At 38.9% G+C, this 17,652-nt stretch overlaps 2 protein-coding genes across 2 annotated transcripts in view; one reads left to right on the top strand and one right to left on the bottom strand.

Annotated features, from left to right (window-relative positions):
* Positions 1–17,038, bottom strand: part of LOC136835473 (UPAR/Ly6 domain-containing protein crok-like) — a 31,121-nt gene extending 14,083 nt beyond the window's left edge. Inside the window, exon 1 of the mRNA XM_067099039.1 lies at positions 16,879–17,038. Coding sequence (XP_066955140.1) covers positions 16,879–16,924 — 46 coding nt within the window. The 5' untranslated portion in view covers positions 16,925–17,038. The remainder of the gene's footprint in view (positions 1–16,878) is intronic.
* The window catches only part of l(2)37Cd (general transcription factor IIIC subunit l(2)37Cd), a 72,694-nt gene that overhangs the window by 6,663 nt on the left and 48,379 nt on the right, over positions 1–17,652 (top strand). The window lies entirely within an intron of this gene.

Here is a 17,652-nt window from a genome sequence, read left to right as displayed (position 1 = left end):
GCAACCGTAAGGAAGTCTTTCAGAATGAATGCTCTGACTTTAGCGTCTGACAGCCTGAAAACTTTCTTGTGATGACGAGAGATTTCGCCGCAGGGAGTGTTCGCTGTGGGAGTAAATAGGAAAAGAAAGTCACGAATAAAAGAAATCGATACTAAATGACTGACATGGAGGGCGGTGCAGTGGGTGGGGTAAGGTACAGGTTGGATGAGGATGGAATATGAACGCTTTTTGTGGGCTGCGTTTGTCTTTGTTTATTGTTTATTTGTAAGGCTGTCGTTTGCTTAGGACTATAAACCGGTAAAGATTATTAATAGCAATGCTGTTGTCATTACGGTGGAAAAACTGCCATAGCTTGCAGCCCAATTTTAGCACAGTCACTGCAAGAGTATGATAATGGCATCATCTGTTTTCTTTTGTGAAGACGCCTCTTAACCTGCTTATAGTTGTTATCGTTTTTAAATGAACGTGAACTCTTCAGTAGGTGGAGTTCACAAAGAAATAAAAAGTCCTTTATTCCCATCAACGAAAGATTTGTCGTAACATAAAAACAAATACATAAAGTTTCAGCGCTAACACAGTCCTCAATGAAAACTGGTTTCTTGCCGACACTTAACTACAAGACAGTGAAATATGCTGTCTTTTATTATTCGTTAATATTCCCAGGTTCACCATAAAGACTATGGAAATATATTTAGAATTGAACTGAAATCTGAAGTTTTTTTTTTTTTTTTTTTAACCGAATATTGTCAGTGAGTACCGAAATAACTTGGCCTATTTATGATGTCATGTGAAGAGATGGTATGACTCTGAACGATGACGCAAGAAATAAATTATACAATTTTAGAAGCAAATAACATAGAGAGAGAGAGAGAGAGAGAGAGAGAGAGAGAGAGAGCATGTACTTGAAGTAGTTAACGGAACTTATATATGAAATAGGAATATAGTCTATGACCAAGCAATAGGGTAAACTTTAGTGTAGGGTGTAAGTGTTCAGCAATGGGGATACATTTAGAAAAGGCATAGAATAAAATGGAAAACACCACTATACACACACACACACACACATAACATATATATATATATATATATATATATATATATATATATATATGTGTGTGTGTGTGTGTGTGTGTGTGTGTATGTGTACAACGCGTCATATACCCACAAACACGCCGAGGGAGAGGGAGAGAGAGCTTTGCCAATGCTCTCCGGTACTCCTAATGAAGTTTCAAAACGCGAAGGGAGCCAACTTTATTCCTAAGTCATTGCCAAGGGTCTCGTTTACGTCTGTCGACTCAGACGTATGCAATATAAAAAAAGGAAGATAGGTTAGAGGTTATTTTCGAGAACGCTTCATTTGGAAGCTTCGAACTGGAAGTTTATTTTTATGGACTCTCTTGATAGGATTTTTGATGTACTGATGTGAATATTCGCTCGATGTAGAATTACGAGACATGGAGATATTAGAAACTGATTTCTTTTGGGTTAAGATGGGTGCGTGAGTTCGTGCCTATTCCCTTTCTTGAGTATAATAATAATAATAGTATAATAATAATATCCTTTATTTCAGCTCAGGGCCATATATATGGGATATACAAATACAATGCACACAATCTAGATACATAAGATAACGTGATAAAAATATTAATAGGCAGTATCCGCACAGTTGCTGAAGAAGTAGAAAAAATAGAATTCATAATAATGGTAATGACAATAATTATATGGAGAACAATAGTAAAAAAAATAAAAATGATAATTAAAAATACAGATTGCAGACGATTAATTTCCAGCTACGTACGATCGGTTTCACTTTCCTTTTTGTAACCGCACTTTCTCCGCATCCTGAGCGTTTCATTGTTTTATATTTTCTGTTTGGCGTGACATTCATGGCAGGGTAATAATTGTTGTTTTTGTATTTTCCTGTTTTTCTCTTGGCTCTCTTTTTCCTTACAATGGGTGTGTTGTTCGGTGAAAGTTTACTTAAGAAGATAATGGTGATCTGTTTTGGCTATTCCATATGCAAATGTACACATTTCCAATAATAATTCGTGATTCATTTCCTCACTTTGTACTGATGCTTCTGTACAGTTTGATTCCCTAGCGAACAGATATCTGATAATGCCATAACTTAACGAATTTTGAGTCTTAACTTAGTGAAACGAATTTTGAGTCCTAACTTAGTGAAAATTCCTTCAATATACAAGCGACTGGCCTATCTTTTTGCTTCTCCTTAGCTAAAATTAATAATTTGAAACTCGTAATCATTGAAACCGTGGACCTACCACACCAAACTCCCAAGGAGAACAAGCAGTGAGCAAAAGAAAGCGAGTAAGGCGAGGAAATATTTTTAGTCGATCGGAGTACTCTTAGGTAAGTGGGGAGAAGGTTGAAAATAAACTCTAGATTGGCGTTCGTTAGGGTCGCAGCTTGTAGCAGCAGTGTGATGCTGCTTAGTACTATCACTGGTTCGGCGCCGTCCTTTCGTCTTGCTAGGTAACTCCCAAGAATTTATCACTTAATCTCGTTTTATCCTCCGTGGATTATAGCAAGATGGTTTTTGCTTAGTCTTTGTGAGAATGCATATGTTTCCTTCTTTTTTTCCTTTCTCATCGATACACAGTCGGTCTACATTTGTCTGTCTCGCTCCCGCTCTCTCTCTCTCTCTCTCACACACACACACACACACACACACACACACACACACACACACACACACACACCTAAGTTATTTCCAGTTTAGACTGCCAAATGCACGTTTTTCCCCACTCAGTTCCTCGGGTAACATCAATCTTGATTCTGATAATGTTTCTCGTTCCATCATATCGAGAGAAGACGAATCGAGGTCACCTCCAGAGTATTAAGCAAACACACGCACGTCCCTTCTCATTGTATTCAGTTATTCCAGCTCCTCTCCGAATAAATGAATTCCTTTGTGCGACCTACGTGAAGGAGATTTTTTTTTTTTTTTTACCCTCGAGGGATTCTGGTTATAACTTAAAATCCTTCTTTGTAGAAACGACTTTATGACTTTTTTTTTCCCTTTATATCGAGATTGTATTGGTTTCCTTTTTCATTCTTCTTCTCCCATAAAATGGAGGGTTATTGTGTTGCTTTTACTGTCTGTTTCTTTTCTGTGGGTGACTTGACTTTTTCTTTTCATACTTTGATATAAATGACGAAAATGTTAGTTAAAGTAAATTTATGCATACGCTTTTATGAAGCCTGGTTTTCGTAGAAAGGGATCACATGACCCGCTCATAACAGAAACAGTTTTCTTTATGATTTTGGAGTGAGTTAATGCATACATCCACAGACATTTCGTTCAGTAATTGTATTCGGCAGATATGTATACGACCTACAGTATCTATGCTTGCACAAGTATCCTCAGTATCTGTAGCTCAATGGAAATAAGGAAATGTACTAATTTTGGCCGGTCTGGTCACAATGACTGGCCTTTAATGAACTTTAAGTAGCCCCAAATTTGAAATGTCAGGGTGTTGCTACTATCGATGGATTGAGTGAGTTGAGACCTTACTGATGATATTCATTTACTTTCTTAAAGCAAAACTTTTGTACTGCTTCTATTTACTGTTTCTCAGTGCCCAGAAAACGTTATTTTTATAGGTTTCCTTATGTGATCTTCACTATCATGTCAAAAATTGATGATATGGAGGAATGTGTATCAGGAGCCGTAGTGACTCTGGGACTAAATTTATCCGATCTCGTGTGCGTAGACCAACCAATGCAATATTGATGTTCACTCCTGTTACGGCAGTGTTGAATCACGCTAGATCGCAGGCTGGAGGTGTGTTTTTGGTTGCCAGAGGAAGTGGGTGTTGAATTTTTTTTTTACTGAATTTCGAAACATTTAGTTTGGGCCCTGGTCTTATGTAGTGCATCCATCATCGTGATTTTTTCTTTATTTGGTAAATATTGATGTTAGGCGACTGTTTCTTCAGTCCTTTGTATCTGTTATACTTTTCCGATTGGTATTTTCCACGATGTATTGTGGTCACATTTTCCTAATTTTGGATTTAGAGAGAGAAGTTATATGAATAAGCCGCACACACACACACACACACACACACACACACACACACACACACACACACACACACACACACACACACACACACACAGATTAGAAGAATAAGCTTCTGTAATAACCAGTCTCATTTGCTCCAAACAGCTTCCTTGCACGCGACATGACTACGTAAATAAGGGTGACTATAGTGACTGATCATAACATAGTCGCCCACGTTACTCACTGCAAGGTAATACAGTGTTGCATTACCCAGGCATTGCGTTGTGGTGCATCCTGTCTTTACATCCAGCGAGAATTTGTTTTCAAATAACGGACACGCCCTTTCCTTAACCGAGATGAGGATTAAATTGGCTGTATTGCTGTAAATTGCTCCATTAATTTTCACTGGGGTTCGTTTAACTCGATTTCTTCCGCATTACTAAGTAGCTGAGACTAACAGCTCATCAGTATGCCAGGTTCGTACAGAGAAAAGCAGAACGAGCTAGATGTTCAGTTGCAAGTCGGAATTATTCAGTACCGGATAATTGGCATGACTGCCTGATGCTGTACTTTACGATAATGTTTTCTTGATTTAAAGTCATTCCTTGCTAGAATAGGATTTTAACAGTCGTGTTTTGTGTGTTTGTATTTATACACACACACATGTAATATATATATATATATATATATATATATATATATATATATATATATATATATATATATATACATATGTATATATATATTATAGGAACATGCGAGTGCATTTTAGTGTCACGCGAGGCGTTTAGTTGAGTAAATTGCAGAAGGAGAATGGGCAAAGGCTTTTAGCGTAACAAAAGGTATTTTTTAACTTTTTAAAATTCGTGTGAAAATTAATTCGTAGAATGATTATTGTTAACAGATGAAAAAGTAAATTTCAAACTGGTTGTTTGTCTTTTGCATTTTTATTATTTTAGTATTCTTTTCCAATAAATTCAAAGAATCAGCTTCTTGTTGCTGTAAACATTCTGATAATTCGTTAATCATTGAATTTTATTAATAATTTTTTAATGAATTGTGTGTTTTACACAAAATGCTAGGCATAACAGTTTGAACGTATGTAAATCAGTATCTATGCTAGTGTAGTTTTTTTTTTTTTTTTTGCTAATTTTATCCAGCTTGTTCCAGAATTTTACTTTTCCCTGTTTCATAAAATGCTAGTTACATAAATTAGAAAATAGCCTCTTATATCCCACTGCGGTGGATCTTAGACTGTAGGAGAAAAAGATTGCCTGACAGGGCACACTGCTCCAGCTCGCGAGTTGACAAATACATTTTCATGTGTCAGTATTGATATTGCGGTCAATGTGGATATCGTGTCGTCTAGGAGGAAAGAGAATAAAAACTAAAATTCTAATTTTTTTTTATGTAATTTTTGGTTTGAGATTTTAACGTGTTTGTAAATTGCCTCTTCATTGGTTCTCAAGTCAAGTATGTTAGTTTCAGAAAGGACGTTTTCCTTATGATAGCCATAGTGTCCTCATAATGTTAGTATTGCCACATCTCCCTCGACCATTTGTTTTTTCTAATAAATCTCGCAGATTTGCTCATTTCTGTGGACCAGAACAAGCCCTTGCATCTCGCCCTCTTAAATGGACCTTATACTCCTACCCACCCAACCGCAGGCTATGAACCGGTTACAATTGTAGTAGCCGGCTTTAGTAAATGCAATTTCTCTTTCATCGTGCGGATGGCAGGAGTTCCTCAGTATTATTCCATGTTGTCCCAGGAAGAAAGTTTGTACAGTACTTCGAAAGCCGGCAGCTCTTTCAGCTCATTAATTTCTAGACGTAAGTTCGTTTTTCATTATAATATTTATGTTTATGTGACATGTAAGAGGAAAAAGAAGTATTTGGACGTCGTGGATACAGACGTATTATTTTTATCTAGAAGTTGGTGTTATACATTGAAATTGATAAGGAATGGTTGAAATAGAAAATTAGTGTTCACGGCCACGCCATCTTTCTTATTGTTGTTGTGAAGGGAATAACGTTCTCTTCGAATAAAAAAAAATCCAGTCTGATCTGGTTAGTATCTGAAGACATCGTCTATCACGTGGTCACTTCGTGAGGACGTCACCTGTTTTTCCTAGATGTTTTCTATCAAGGAGTTCGATAGTGTAGATGTCAGCACCGGTTTTGACTGATAGATAATTAAGGTGCTGGAATATAAATGAATATAAACTTTTTTTAGAGAGGATTATTTAAAGAAACATTTCAAATTAAGCAGAAGTACAAAACTTTAATTCGTTGCTCTGCATAATTTTGAATTAATATGAAAAAGCGTAGACTAGGATGGAAAACTCGTGTATTTGATTTAGACTGTATAGGGCTCTTATGTATGTACTTGAGGGACAAGAGGAAATTACGTAAGATTGCCGTATTGACAAAGCTAGTATTCTTTTTAAATGTAGGTCACTCTCTCTCTCTCTCTCTCTCCTCAACAAAGGCTTTCCCGGCTTATTCAGAAAGCTACATCAACCAGCAGTGGTTACTTGAGAATGCCATCTCTGGAGAGCCATGATTCCACCATTTCGTAATTCCATCGTCTTTTGAATGCCAGATGCACTGCCACAGGAACTTTTTTTTTTTTTTTACCCAAGAACAATTTCTCTCTCTCTCTCTCTCTCTCTCTCTCTCTCTCTCTCTCTCTCTCTCTCTCTCTCTCTCTCTCTCTCTCTCTCTCTCATTTCAGTGATAAAATTTGGGATTTAAAATTTGCCTTTTAAGTGACATGCACCACATACACACATATGTATATATATGCATAGATATAAAATAAAATGCATTTCGCAAATACATGCATGTATATGCAATTGTGCGTGTACTTTTAATCATTTTTGTTTATATGAGATGCACCTTACATTTACTGTCGCAATTTAGCATGTAGGGAAATTTTGTGTGTTCCTTTGTTCCTCGTCAATAAAGCGTGCTCATTTCTTGAGGCATTTTAAAGCTAGAATTCTCGAAAGTAAAGATCGTTGCCCCTCTGAAGTTGCAACACCGTCGTTTTGTCCCCAGGAAGGAACAGTTGCGGCACACAAACATTTCGTGGAATCAGTAGCCACCGAGACCCCCAGTAGGGCCTGAGCAGAATTATAAGAGGTCCATTTGACTGGTCATGGATAACGCTGAAGAGTGAAGCAACAAACTACAGGCCTGGAATACCAGTGTGCTTCCTGTAAGCCATGAGGCAGACATTCCTAGAGTACCCCTAGGCGTATCCATGTATGATTATAGGCCTAACACTGGCAAGCCAGGCCTATCCCAATTCCTGAGGCAGAACTTGTTTAATATAGTAGGCCTACCAACCAGTTTGAATGCTGAGCATTGTTTACACGGTTCTAAAAGTCTTCACAAATAGGGTGTTTACATATGCATTTCAAGGGGCGAAATGTGTAATATTTTAGTATTGCTTAGGGTTATTTATTCATTTCTGATTTCGATTCGTTTTATTTTATTACAATTAATTTTCATTAATATGTATGCATTAATGAAATGTTAAGACGCACGAAATGAATTCGTAAATATACATTCCTTTATTCAGATCCAGAAGAATGAAGCTGGCATTGTAGGGAAAAAAACAACAAACAGCCCAGACAATAGCAGCTGCTCCTTTGTCCTCATAAACAAAATAGTCCCCTCAAGTAGACTTGTTAATAAATTGTCTCCAAAATTACGTAGTGACATATCCTGTGTTGTGCTATACTCATAGCAACTGGACTTGACACAACCACTTTGCGAGTCAGTGTTTTGTGTGTGTGTGTGTGTGAGAGAGAGAGAGATCACTTTGTGGAGACAAAATGAGAGAGATGGCTATCAGTATGTTGAGTCAGAGAGACTGAGGATGACGTTTCCATAAATGTTGATGAGATATACCGACAATTGTGTTCGTCCCAACCCCAACTATGAAGAGAACACGCTAAAGGCCACGCCAGCTTTCTCTTTTCTTCCTCTCTTGGTCAACTTGCGTTCGCCGCAGCGTTTTAACGTTCTGAGTAGAATTCTGGCTCTCTCTCTTTCTCTCTCCCTCTGGAATGAACCTCAGACTCCCAGGAGCTTCGTGTACGCCCAGTGGCGCCAGACGGGTTCATAGCCCAGCCTGGGATACTTCCACGATGTGTATACGTTTTGCCGGGGTCATCTAAAAAGGATTCTTTTTCTTGGCACGGCAAGTTATACTGAAACTGCTCTTTGTTTGACTGTAAGAGCTTTACGGCTTCTTTTTTTCTTTTCTTTACACTTTCCTTTTGTGACGGGAGTCATTAGGTTTCTTACTCGGGGCTTTTCTGTCCTGTTTCAAAAAGTAAAATATTTATTACAAGAAGAAAATTTGTACCATCATCACCTCAATATCATAGGTATCAAAATTCTCTCTCTCTCTCTCTTCTCTCTCTCTCTCTCTCTCTCTCTCTCTCTCTCTTGCTAGAGGAAGATCGGTAGAATTGCGCTATCTTCCTCTTATTGCCCATATTATCTTCACTATTATAAGGTGCTGCAAGGCAGAATGAAGTCAATAATATTTATACAGAGCAGATTAGATTTTCGTTAAGACATGACTAATACGGTGTCAACTTTTTCATTCATTCTATATTCAGTACTTTATAGAAACTTAAGTTCGAGTTACCGAAGTAGAATACTCGGAATGTGGGAATTTTGCACGTTCAGAAACCTCCTGTTATGACATACCATTAGCGATCATAATGACAAACCTGAATGAAACCAAAAAAATTCACAACTTCATAACTTCTCTGGTATTAACTTCGAAATCCCAGCACAGTAATGATACGCGGTCTGCATATCACTGAAGAACCAGCCCATTTGTTCTTACCCCAGCGAGTCAAATGAAGTTATGACCAGAATTATAGTTACTGAAAAAGGTTAGAATTCTATGTACCAAGAAAAGACATTTTATAATAAATGAAAACATGTCAAATGAACACCAAAGAAAGTTATTTATTATCTTCCACGTGTTAGAACTACTTCAGTTAGCCATTTTGCTAAGAAGTCTTAAAATCTTTTATACATTAAAGTAGGTTTAAGTCCTTTGACAAACTTGATCCGAATACCTACAAACTCAACTGTTAAGTTTGATTTTTTAATATTGGCGAGTTCTTCAGTACTGCTGACTGAACTGCAATATCCCAGCACTTCAAGAGGAATATTATAATTCTCAGACTAAATTCAGAAGTCTGTGTGAGCACTTTAGTATAATGATCAGTGCTGAGGCCGCTATAATTATCATTAATTTTACAAAATGATTAGTGTAGTCTTGCATTCTTTGTCCTGTGTATAGGATTTTGTTAAGGTTTGTTTGTTTATTCGTCCTCTTTTAAGTCTAGAATTTTGTTATTGCGCTTGAAAGTGTTTTGATTCTAAGCCAACAATACCCTTTATCGCAAAAAAGCTATCAGCGTGACATTTATGCCAAAGGAATGTTTTTAAGAAGCAGCCCTGACTAACAAATGGGGTGACAAGAAGTTGAACCCATTTCAAGCATGTTAATAAATATTCCGTGCTTACTGCACCTCACGCGTAGGATACATGAGGACATTTAGTCTTGTTAATGCCTCTTTTAGAGTTGCTTTTAACCGTCTTCCACTGGTGCTTTCTCAGAACATGCCACGTAAAGAAAAAAAAAAATTTATAAAAGGACAGAACACCCGCTCGCGTTCAGCATGAGACTAAAAGCCGAATATACACACTTCACAAATGTTTTTAGTGCTGAACTTATTATCATTGATCGTCTTTGTACACTTAATGATTATATTCTGTGTAAGCTGGAGCGTTAGTTCGATGACAATTTGTCTTGTTCAGTAGGAACGTTCGTACACTCCGGAAAAAGAAAATAGCAACAATATTACATAAAAAATAAGCGTGTTTTCATGGCAAGGATTATTTTGTACAGTTTCTCACTTTTTTATTGATATTTTCATGCCACTGGAGATCTTTGCTCTCGTAGCCTTTTCTACATCAAGGCAGAAGATGGATTCCAAATAGTACCCCTTTAAGTGCAGTAGTTTCATTAGAGAAACGGCTGAAATTTCTTAGTCCACTGAGCAAACTCAAATCTTCCATACGGAATATATATGAGCTTGAATGCCATCTCACGAACCCATACACCTTACATCAGCACCGCGTCTTCTAACCCCTCGTGCGTGCGTGTGTATGCATAATAACATAATTACAAATATAGATTCCTGGCCGCGGTACATTTAATAAAATAAGCATATGTATGGACAGAGCGATAATTTACTCTCGGTTACTAAACCGGAGTTTACTTACTTTACCCTCACAGCTCTCTCTCTCTCTCTCTCTCTGACATTTTCCTCCATGCGAGTGTAATTTCGTAAACTCTGGGCGTAGGGTTTATAAAATCGATCTCTACGAGAGTTCGCTGGTTGCTACTGTTGAGTTTGTGTTAAAAGATCAGAAGACGCACTTTAATTTGTGCGGTTCTGGAAATTGTTGCTGAAATATTCTACTAGTATGCAAGAGCACTTCCCTCTTTGTCGCGCGTTCATAAAGCGTTAAGCGCGTTCACTTGGCTTACTTTAAGCAGGATAAAATAGAACCAGTCTCCAGATCAAGAGTGCGGTTGGAATAGGCGAGGAGGAAGTTGGTAGGAAAAATAAAGTAAAAATAAAGGGGAAGGTGCCATTAATATGGAGTTAAACTAGGTCAAAAAATGTGCCATACCCCCCCCCCTCTCTCTCTCTCTCTCTCTCTCTCTCTCTCTCTCTCTCTCTCTCTCTCTCTCTCTCTCTCTCGCTGCTTTATTTTCTTACCGAGAATAGTTTCCATCTTTTAGAAAATGAAAAATCTCGTACAGACAACTTTTATAGTCTCACTTGACACTGGCGACTGAAGTAGGTGCCTCAGGGCACTTTTTGTGATATGGTATTTTATCCCCATTTTCCTTGCAGTGGAGGAGAGGCAGAAACAAAGGTTGTTCTTCTCCCGACGCATAAATATCCAGCGTAGCCTACTTGAGAGACGGATGAATGTTTTAAAGATGATCTCCCTAACGTGTGTCCCTCTACGAGAGAGAGAGAGAGAGAGAGAGAGAAGAGAAGAAGAGCGACAACAAGTTGAAGTGATGAGGCTAATGAAATAAGACCTTTTGAATAGGAGTGAATGGGGTGTGCAAGAATAACGACGTAATGAGACAAAATATGAAAGTATATGACGCGGGGACGAAGGAAGTAAAAGAAGATAGACGACGTAGTCGGTCAAAAATGCTGCTGAGTAAATGTAAGTTTTTTTTTTTCTTTCATCTCTTCCACCAGTGGTAGCGATCAACCTGATTATGGAGCATTACCGTGCTATCTTGCAGGAAGTCCTGCTTCGCTTCCAAAACGTTGATCAGTCATCTGAGCGGAAATATACGAGGTATTTTGTGTTATATACGTCTAGAGTGTTCTCTGTTTGTAGCTTTGCTGCGTGGACGCGCATGCGTAAAGGTGGGGTAAGGAGACTGGAAGTAGTAAATTCTGTTATAAGGAACATGCTCTTTTGATGAAATCAACGTGCACATGTACTATCTGAAGATGCTTTGAATAGGATGATATTGGTAATAAAGTGACATGAAATACTAGTCCCTGTGGCGATCTTTTGCCGTAGCAATCGTAGGCTTTCGACCTTCTATGCAGTCGTCCAAAATATATACGTAAGAATTTTAGAATTCAGCGGCTCGCATCATTATAGCAATCATGAAGAGATGTTCATTGACACCTGAAGAAAGAATATCTTTTCCTTGCTTACCGTACCTTCCATACAGTTGTCAAGCTTTGGTCTGTTTGCTTATTTACTTGATCATCGAAGGAGGGTAGATGCTGTGATTTTTCTATATTTTAATTCTCATGGACTAAAGCGCTTATACTTTATCGTCCTTAAGTCAGATAAAAAATATACACACAAAACTTTGTGATAATTTCATGCAACAGTGAATAGCTGAAGAGAAACGAGCTCTTTGTCATCATCATCACCACCGCTTCCAACACCAGGCGACACAAAGGGGCCTCTCTGAAATTCCGTCACTCCTTTCCTGTGCTTTATCTTCCATTAATCTCCACTCATCTCTAGCCTCCCTTCTTATAGTTTTCGACCAAGTTCTCATAGTTCTCTGGTTCCCACAAAAGCTCAGCTGGCACTCATGTACTACTCTCCTAAGGGTTTTTATATTTTTGGAGAAATACGTATTCACGAAAGAAACACCAATTACGTGATCCGTTTTTGAGGAAAACCCTCTCTCTCTCTCTCTCTCTCTCTCTCTCTCTCTCTCTCTCTCTGGAATTTATCTCGCATTGAAGCCATCTTCACTGTGAGCTGGATAGTTGGATGAGCTGCCTCAGTTAGCTGGTTCATCATCCTCTTTCTCCAGCGCCTCGCCCTAGCCTCATGTTTCCACGCCATCTGCACTCCGTCCATCTCTCTCTCTCTCTCTCTCTCTCTCTCTCTCTCTCTCTCTCTCTCTCTCAGTCTTAAGTGTTCTTGGTTCACTGTTCCTCGTCACGAAGTGTTCCCAACACAGTTACGTGAATTATACTTCATTGTACGCTTAGAGAGAGAGAGAGAGAGAAGGAATGTAAAATATAAGGCTTTATATAAATAAACTTTCAGTCAGATAAGAGAAATTGAGAGAGATGAAACCATAAGCGAAGTTAGACTTGGTAATTCTTTCAAGACTTGGTTTTGCAACTTCATAAAATGGCGTTATGGTGATGAGCGGATACATTTTTAATGGAATCTCTCTCTCTCTCTCTCTCTCTCTCTCTCTCTCTCTCTCTCTCTCTCTCTCTCTCTCTCTCTCTATTCCGAGTCTATTCTCCAACTGTAAATTCTAGCCAAAAATATAGCCATATATGCATTTTCCCCAAGGACTCGACTTTTGAACCTATTAGCATTAACAACAACGACAAATAATAATAAGTGACGTAAAATGCTCTCATAATGCAGTGCAGTTCCTACTTTGGAATTTCCACAAGCATATCCTCTCTGTATTTCTCCTCCAAAGGGACACTGAGCCAGAGGGATTTTCAAAGCGTCCGCGACAACGACTTCCCCAAGCATCTAATACAAGCAACGGCGCCTAAAAGGAAAAAAAATACCGCTTTTAACTTCGGAATTCGCTTTCCGTTTCCTGTTCTCTCGTATTTTTATGACTCTCCCTGGTTTTGGTTTACACTGTTCTCAAGCTTCCATTTCCCGGATCCCTCTGTCTCACTAGTCCTGAGTGTAAGATAATGGCATGAAATTGCGAGTTCTGCTAGCCTTCACTTATAAAGGAAATGATAGCCGTGAGAAAAGACTATAGTACCACATGAACAGACATCCGGTCCGGGCAAACTGTCTTTGTCAGTTATAAGGAATTTTCGAATAATGCTTGAGGGGAGCAACAATGCCATTGCTGAAGTCTCGTAATAGATATTCTTTCAATGGACGGGTTTTATGATGCTATGATTTCCTTCGAGTCTGAGGATCTCGCTAGTACAACAGATACAATGGGTAGGGGGATATAATAGAGCCATTACGTGTACATACATACATATATATGTAATGTGTGTGTGTATATATATATAGGCCTATATATATATATATATATATATATATATATATATATATATATATATATAAACGCATACATATACAATTCTGAGAGATTTAAAGACAAGACAGACAAGACACACCCATTAGCATCAATATCCATGCAATCTTCTGGAGAAGAAAATTAGAATAAAAATGATATAGCAACGTAAAGCAATCTGAATAGCGTACTTATTCTCCCATCCTGAAGTTACGCGTTTAAGCTTGATTTCCGACCGGTTTTAAGAGGCTCATAAATCATAGGGGTTGTTGACCAAACAGTATGTTCTTATAAGTGCTGTCTCAACTAATTATCGCTCTAGCGAAACTAAGTGGCATTTAACGCGAAAGTCCACACTCGGTAGAATTTACTTCTTACTCTGACAGAAACTTCAGCATTGATTCTAAGGATTTATATTTGCTTTATAAGAGATATATTGCATGATATTCTCAGTTAAGATAAGATTTATTATTACTTTCAATAATTTTCGACGACTTCTACGTTATTTTGTCCGCGAAAAAAGCGTGATGAAGTTGAAACTCCTTCATCAGCCAATTACTTTGCACGGCTGCGATACACGCCCAGTGCTGAGTAAGTAGCCAGCCAATCAGAAGGAAGAGCAAGTCTCACCACGGCGAAGGAAAAAACGAGACACTTTCGCCGGCTCTAGTTCAAGTGTTACTAAAATCAAAATGGGAGTGCTATAATTCTCTCTCTCTCTCTCTCTCTCTCTCTCTCTCCCCATCTATGTATGTGTGTGTGTACGTATGAATATATATACACATACATATACTGTACATCTAATGTATATAGTATATATACGTACATACCAATTGTAGGGAAAAAAGCTTGATGCTGAAGACACACACACGATAAAATAATGTACAGAGAGAAAATCTCTCGTAAATACAGGACGCTTAAATTCATACTTGTAATTTTCAATAGCATCTTTGTAAAATTGTTACCCATGTTGTATAGCAGAGCATAGCACCTGTACGCAAGTGTAGCATGATGGCAACCTTTCAGCGTGAAAACTTGTTTTCCGATTTCAACATTGTAGGTTGCCTCATTATACCAAAGACCACAAAACCAGTACCGGGCCATTGTTAATTTCGTGGTGCAACAACGTAAGGTCGGGTAAAGGCTTCTGGATTTCTCTCCGTAAGTTAACAAAGAGTAATTATGTCATTAAGTCTCTCTCACGCATACACATTTTCTTTTGCACAAAAGCTTACATTTTAATTCCTACCCCTCTACAACGTCCTAGATGGGCTACAAGCCCAATTCTGACTGCCCCTAGAAAGCTTTTAAGAATAGATTGACTTGAACTTTCAGAGGAATACTGGTCAACGGTCAGGGACCAACCCACTAGATTATCCGATAAAGTCCGTTTTTGTTTTTATTCTTTTATTTATTTGGAATGATCGACGGTGGGTAAGGATCAATACGTAAGATTGCGAACCTCAGACTTTCAGAGCACTTTAAGCCTTATTTTTAACTGATGTTAGGACAAGTTGAGTTTTCAGAGCACTATAAATCTCTGTTCAACTGGTGTTAGGATGGTTACGTTTTGGTTTGGCAAGCTGATCAGGTTTTCTGGGATAGGCTTGGTATCCGTGGCTATAATTTTAAGCCAAGTTCTTTTAATTACAACAAGCTACAACCATTTACCTATGCTATTATTACTAATGCTAAACCGTACATGGCACCATCCAGTGATAAAGTGGGGTTTGCTGTGCTATTGCAATAATACATTTTTTTCTTATTTAACAATCGATGATGCCGACTCCACCCAAAGCTTCTCTGTATGATATCGTGACACAGCCCTTTCGTAGAAACCCGTCGAATGCATTAGCATTATAATCTTCAGAGATCGTTTTTCGTCGCTGGTGTCACAGTATTGTTACATTGAATGAAATCCAAAAACTGGTCTTGGGTGCTGCCGGATTACGAAATATATACTGACGTTGACTCGGGGTAAGTCAGCTTGGACCGCTTCCAAAAATGCATTTTTATATTACTTACTCTTCTCGTTTTCTTCTCACCGGTCGCTTTCTTCGTTTCAGTCTGTAGTGATATCTGCAGAGAAAGCAGTCATTTTTGGGAGATGTTTATATCACATTTTCGTCGTAAAAATGAAAGTACTTTAAGTGCGACTGCCCTTATGAACTTCACGGAGACGTGAATTTTTGTCCTTGTTTTTTTCCGCATTTTTTGAAGGGAATTTGTTAGATGAAATAAATGTATTATAGATATATATATGTACATCTTGCATATGCGACAAAATGGAGGGTTTTGATGTGAAATTCAAATATATAACCTTTTTCTCTCTCCTCTCTCTCTCTCTCTCTCTGTCTGTTTCTCTCTCTCGCTCTCTGCTCTCTAATTCTCATTGTTTGTGTATTCGTGTGCGCTTGCGCGCGAGACTGCAAGTTATTTGAATTATGTAAGCATTTGTTTGCACGTGTATTTACTGGCATTCCCATTTGTAATACCTCTGTCAGGGTGGCGTAGCATCAGCTGGCTCGAGATCTTGTTTGATCTGGAGTTGGCGTAGGCTGAGTTTCTCCGTCAGGATAATTATAAATATAGATTCAGCGAGAGAGACAGGTAGGGTTGAGAGAGAAGAGAGAGAGAGAGAGAGAGACAGAGACAGAGACTTTTGTAGTTCTCATGTTTGATATTGTCAGATAAGAAATTATTATTCCTCGGTCCGTAGTCGCTTCAAGTTTTTCTCTTTAAACATTAAACACTTATCTTTGTTGATCGCGATTGAACGACAAAGTAAAAGTCGCGTACCGTAGGAGAGGGAGAGGCTTCGAAATTGCAGCCTCCTCTTGAATGATTGCTTTTGGCAAGTTAAATAGGACTTCCTATTGAAAGACAAAAGAGGAAACGGTTGATCTCACACTGAGGTCACTTAAAGGGGAACGTACACACAGCCAGCTGATGTTTAGGATAGATGCGGACAAACTGCAAGGATTAAGGTATAATACTCCTGCCCGGGCCCCTACGTCCATTTTCTCTCAACGCAACGCCAACCCTTTTCAGCCCTACAGTATCCAGTCGTTGTTTTTGCTCGTGGGGGGGGGGTTTTCACCTGTGCTGCAGGCGCCCCTTACATCATCTAGGCCCTCTCGCCGGTAAAAGTTGGAGCAAATTGTTCGAATGCAATCCCAGTCGCTTCGACAAGAAATTGACTTGGAAGTCGTCGAACGTTTACTTACCAGTGCCGAAGACAGCCAAGACAGACAAAGCGACGAAAAACTTCATTCTGGTGGATTTTGGGACGTGAAAGGCGGGAGTAAAGGCTTCGAGCACTGGAGAGAGTCAGGCAGCTCTAACGAGAGTTGGCCGGCAACTGACTCGGTCCCGAGACCCGAGTCCAGATTTTGCACGATATCGGTGAGGAGGGAGAGAGCAGGAAGGGGACAGGCCAGCAAGGGAGACGGCCGGCAGCGTAGGAGAGAAAGGGACGAGTCAAGGGAATCTTGGGCGAGATGGCCGGTCCAGAGGATGCGATGATATGCGTCAAGCGCAGCAGGATTATTTTCAATATCATTATTCTAGTTCAGTTTCTGCTACTTAAAATCCGGGAGCTGCGTACCAGACTTGCTCGACACAGTAACCTCTCTCTTTCTCTTTCTCACTGTCGTTCCTCCTGCACCATATTATCTAGGGAAATATCCAGAACCTCCCTGGTTTTTGGCCTGGATCCTTCTCTCTCTCTCTCTCTCTCTCTCTCTCTCTCTCTCTCTCTCTCTCTCTAGTATTGTGAGCATGACTGAAATATGTATTTTGATAACCTCACTTGACTGGTCGCATCCTACTATTCCTGTGACAGTGGCTTACTAAATATAGATCAAGCTCCCGAGAGATAGTATTGGAAAAGGAATATGAAATGTCGCATATAGAGCAAAATGTCGCATTGTCCTGGGGAAGTTAAAGCTGAACACTCATTTACACTAGGAAAAAAAATCTCGTGCGAGTTAGTTTTCGCT

The sequence above is a fragment of the Macrobrachium rosenbergii genome, chromosome 55 (genome assembly GCF_040412425.1).
Source record: "Macrobrachium rosenbergii isolate ZJJX-2024 chromosome 55, ASM4041242v1, whole genome shotgun sequence".
NCBI lineage: Eukaryota > Metazoa > Arthropoda > Malacostraca > Decapoda > Palaemonidae > Macrobrachium > Macrobrachium rosenbergii.
This window is presented reverse-complemented; position numbering and strand designations above follow the sequence as displayed.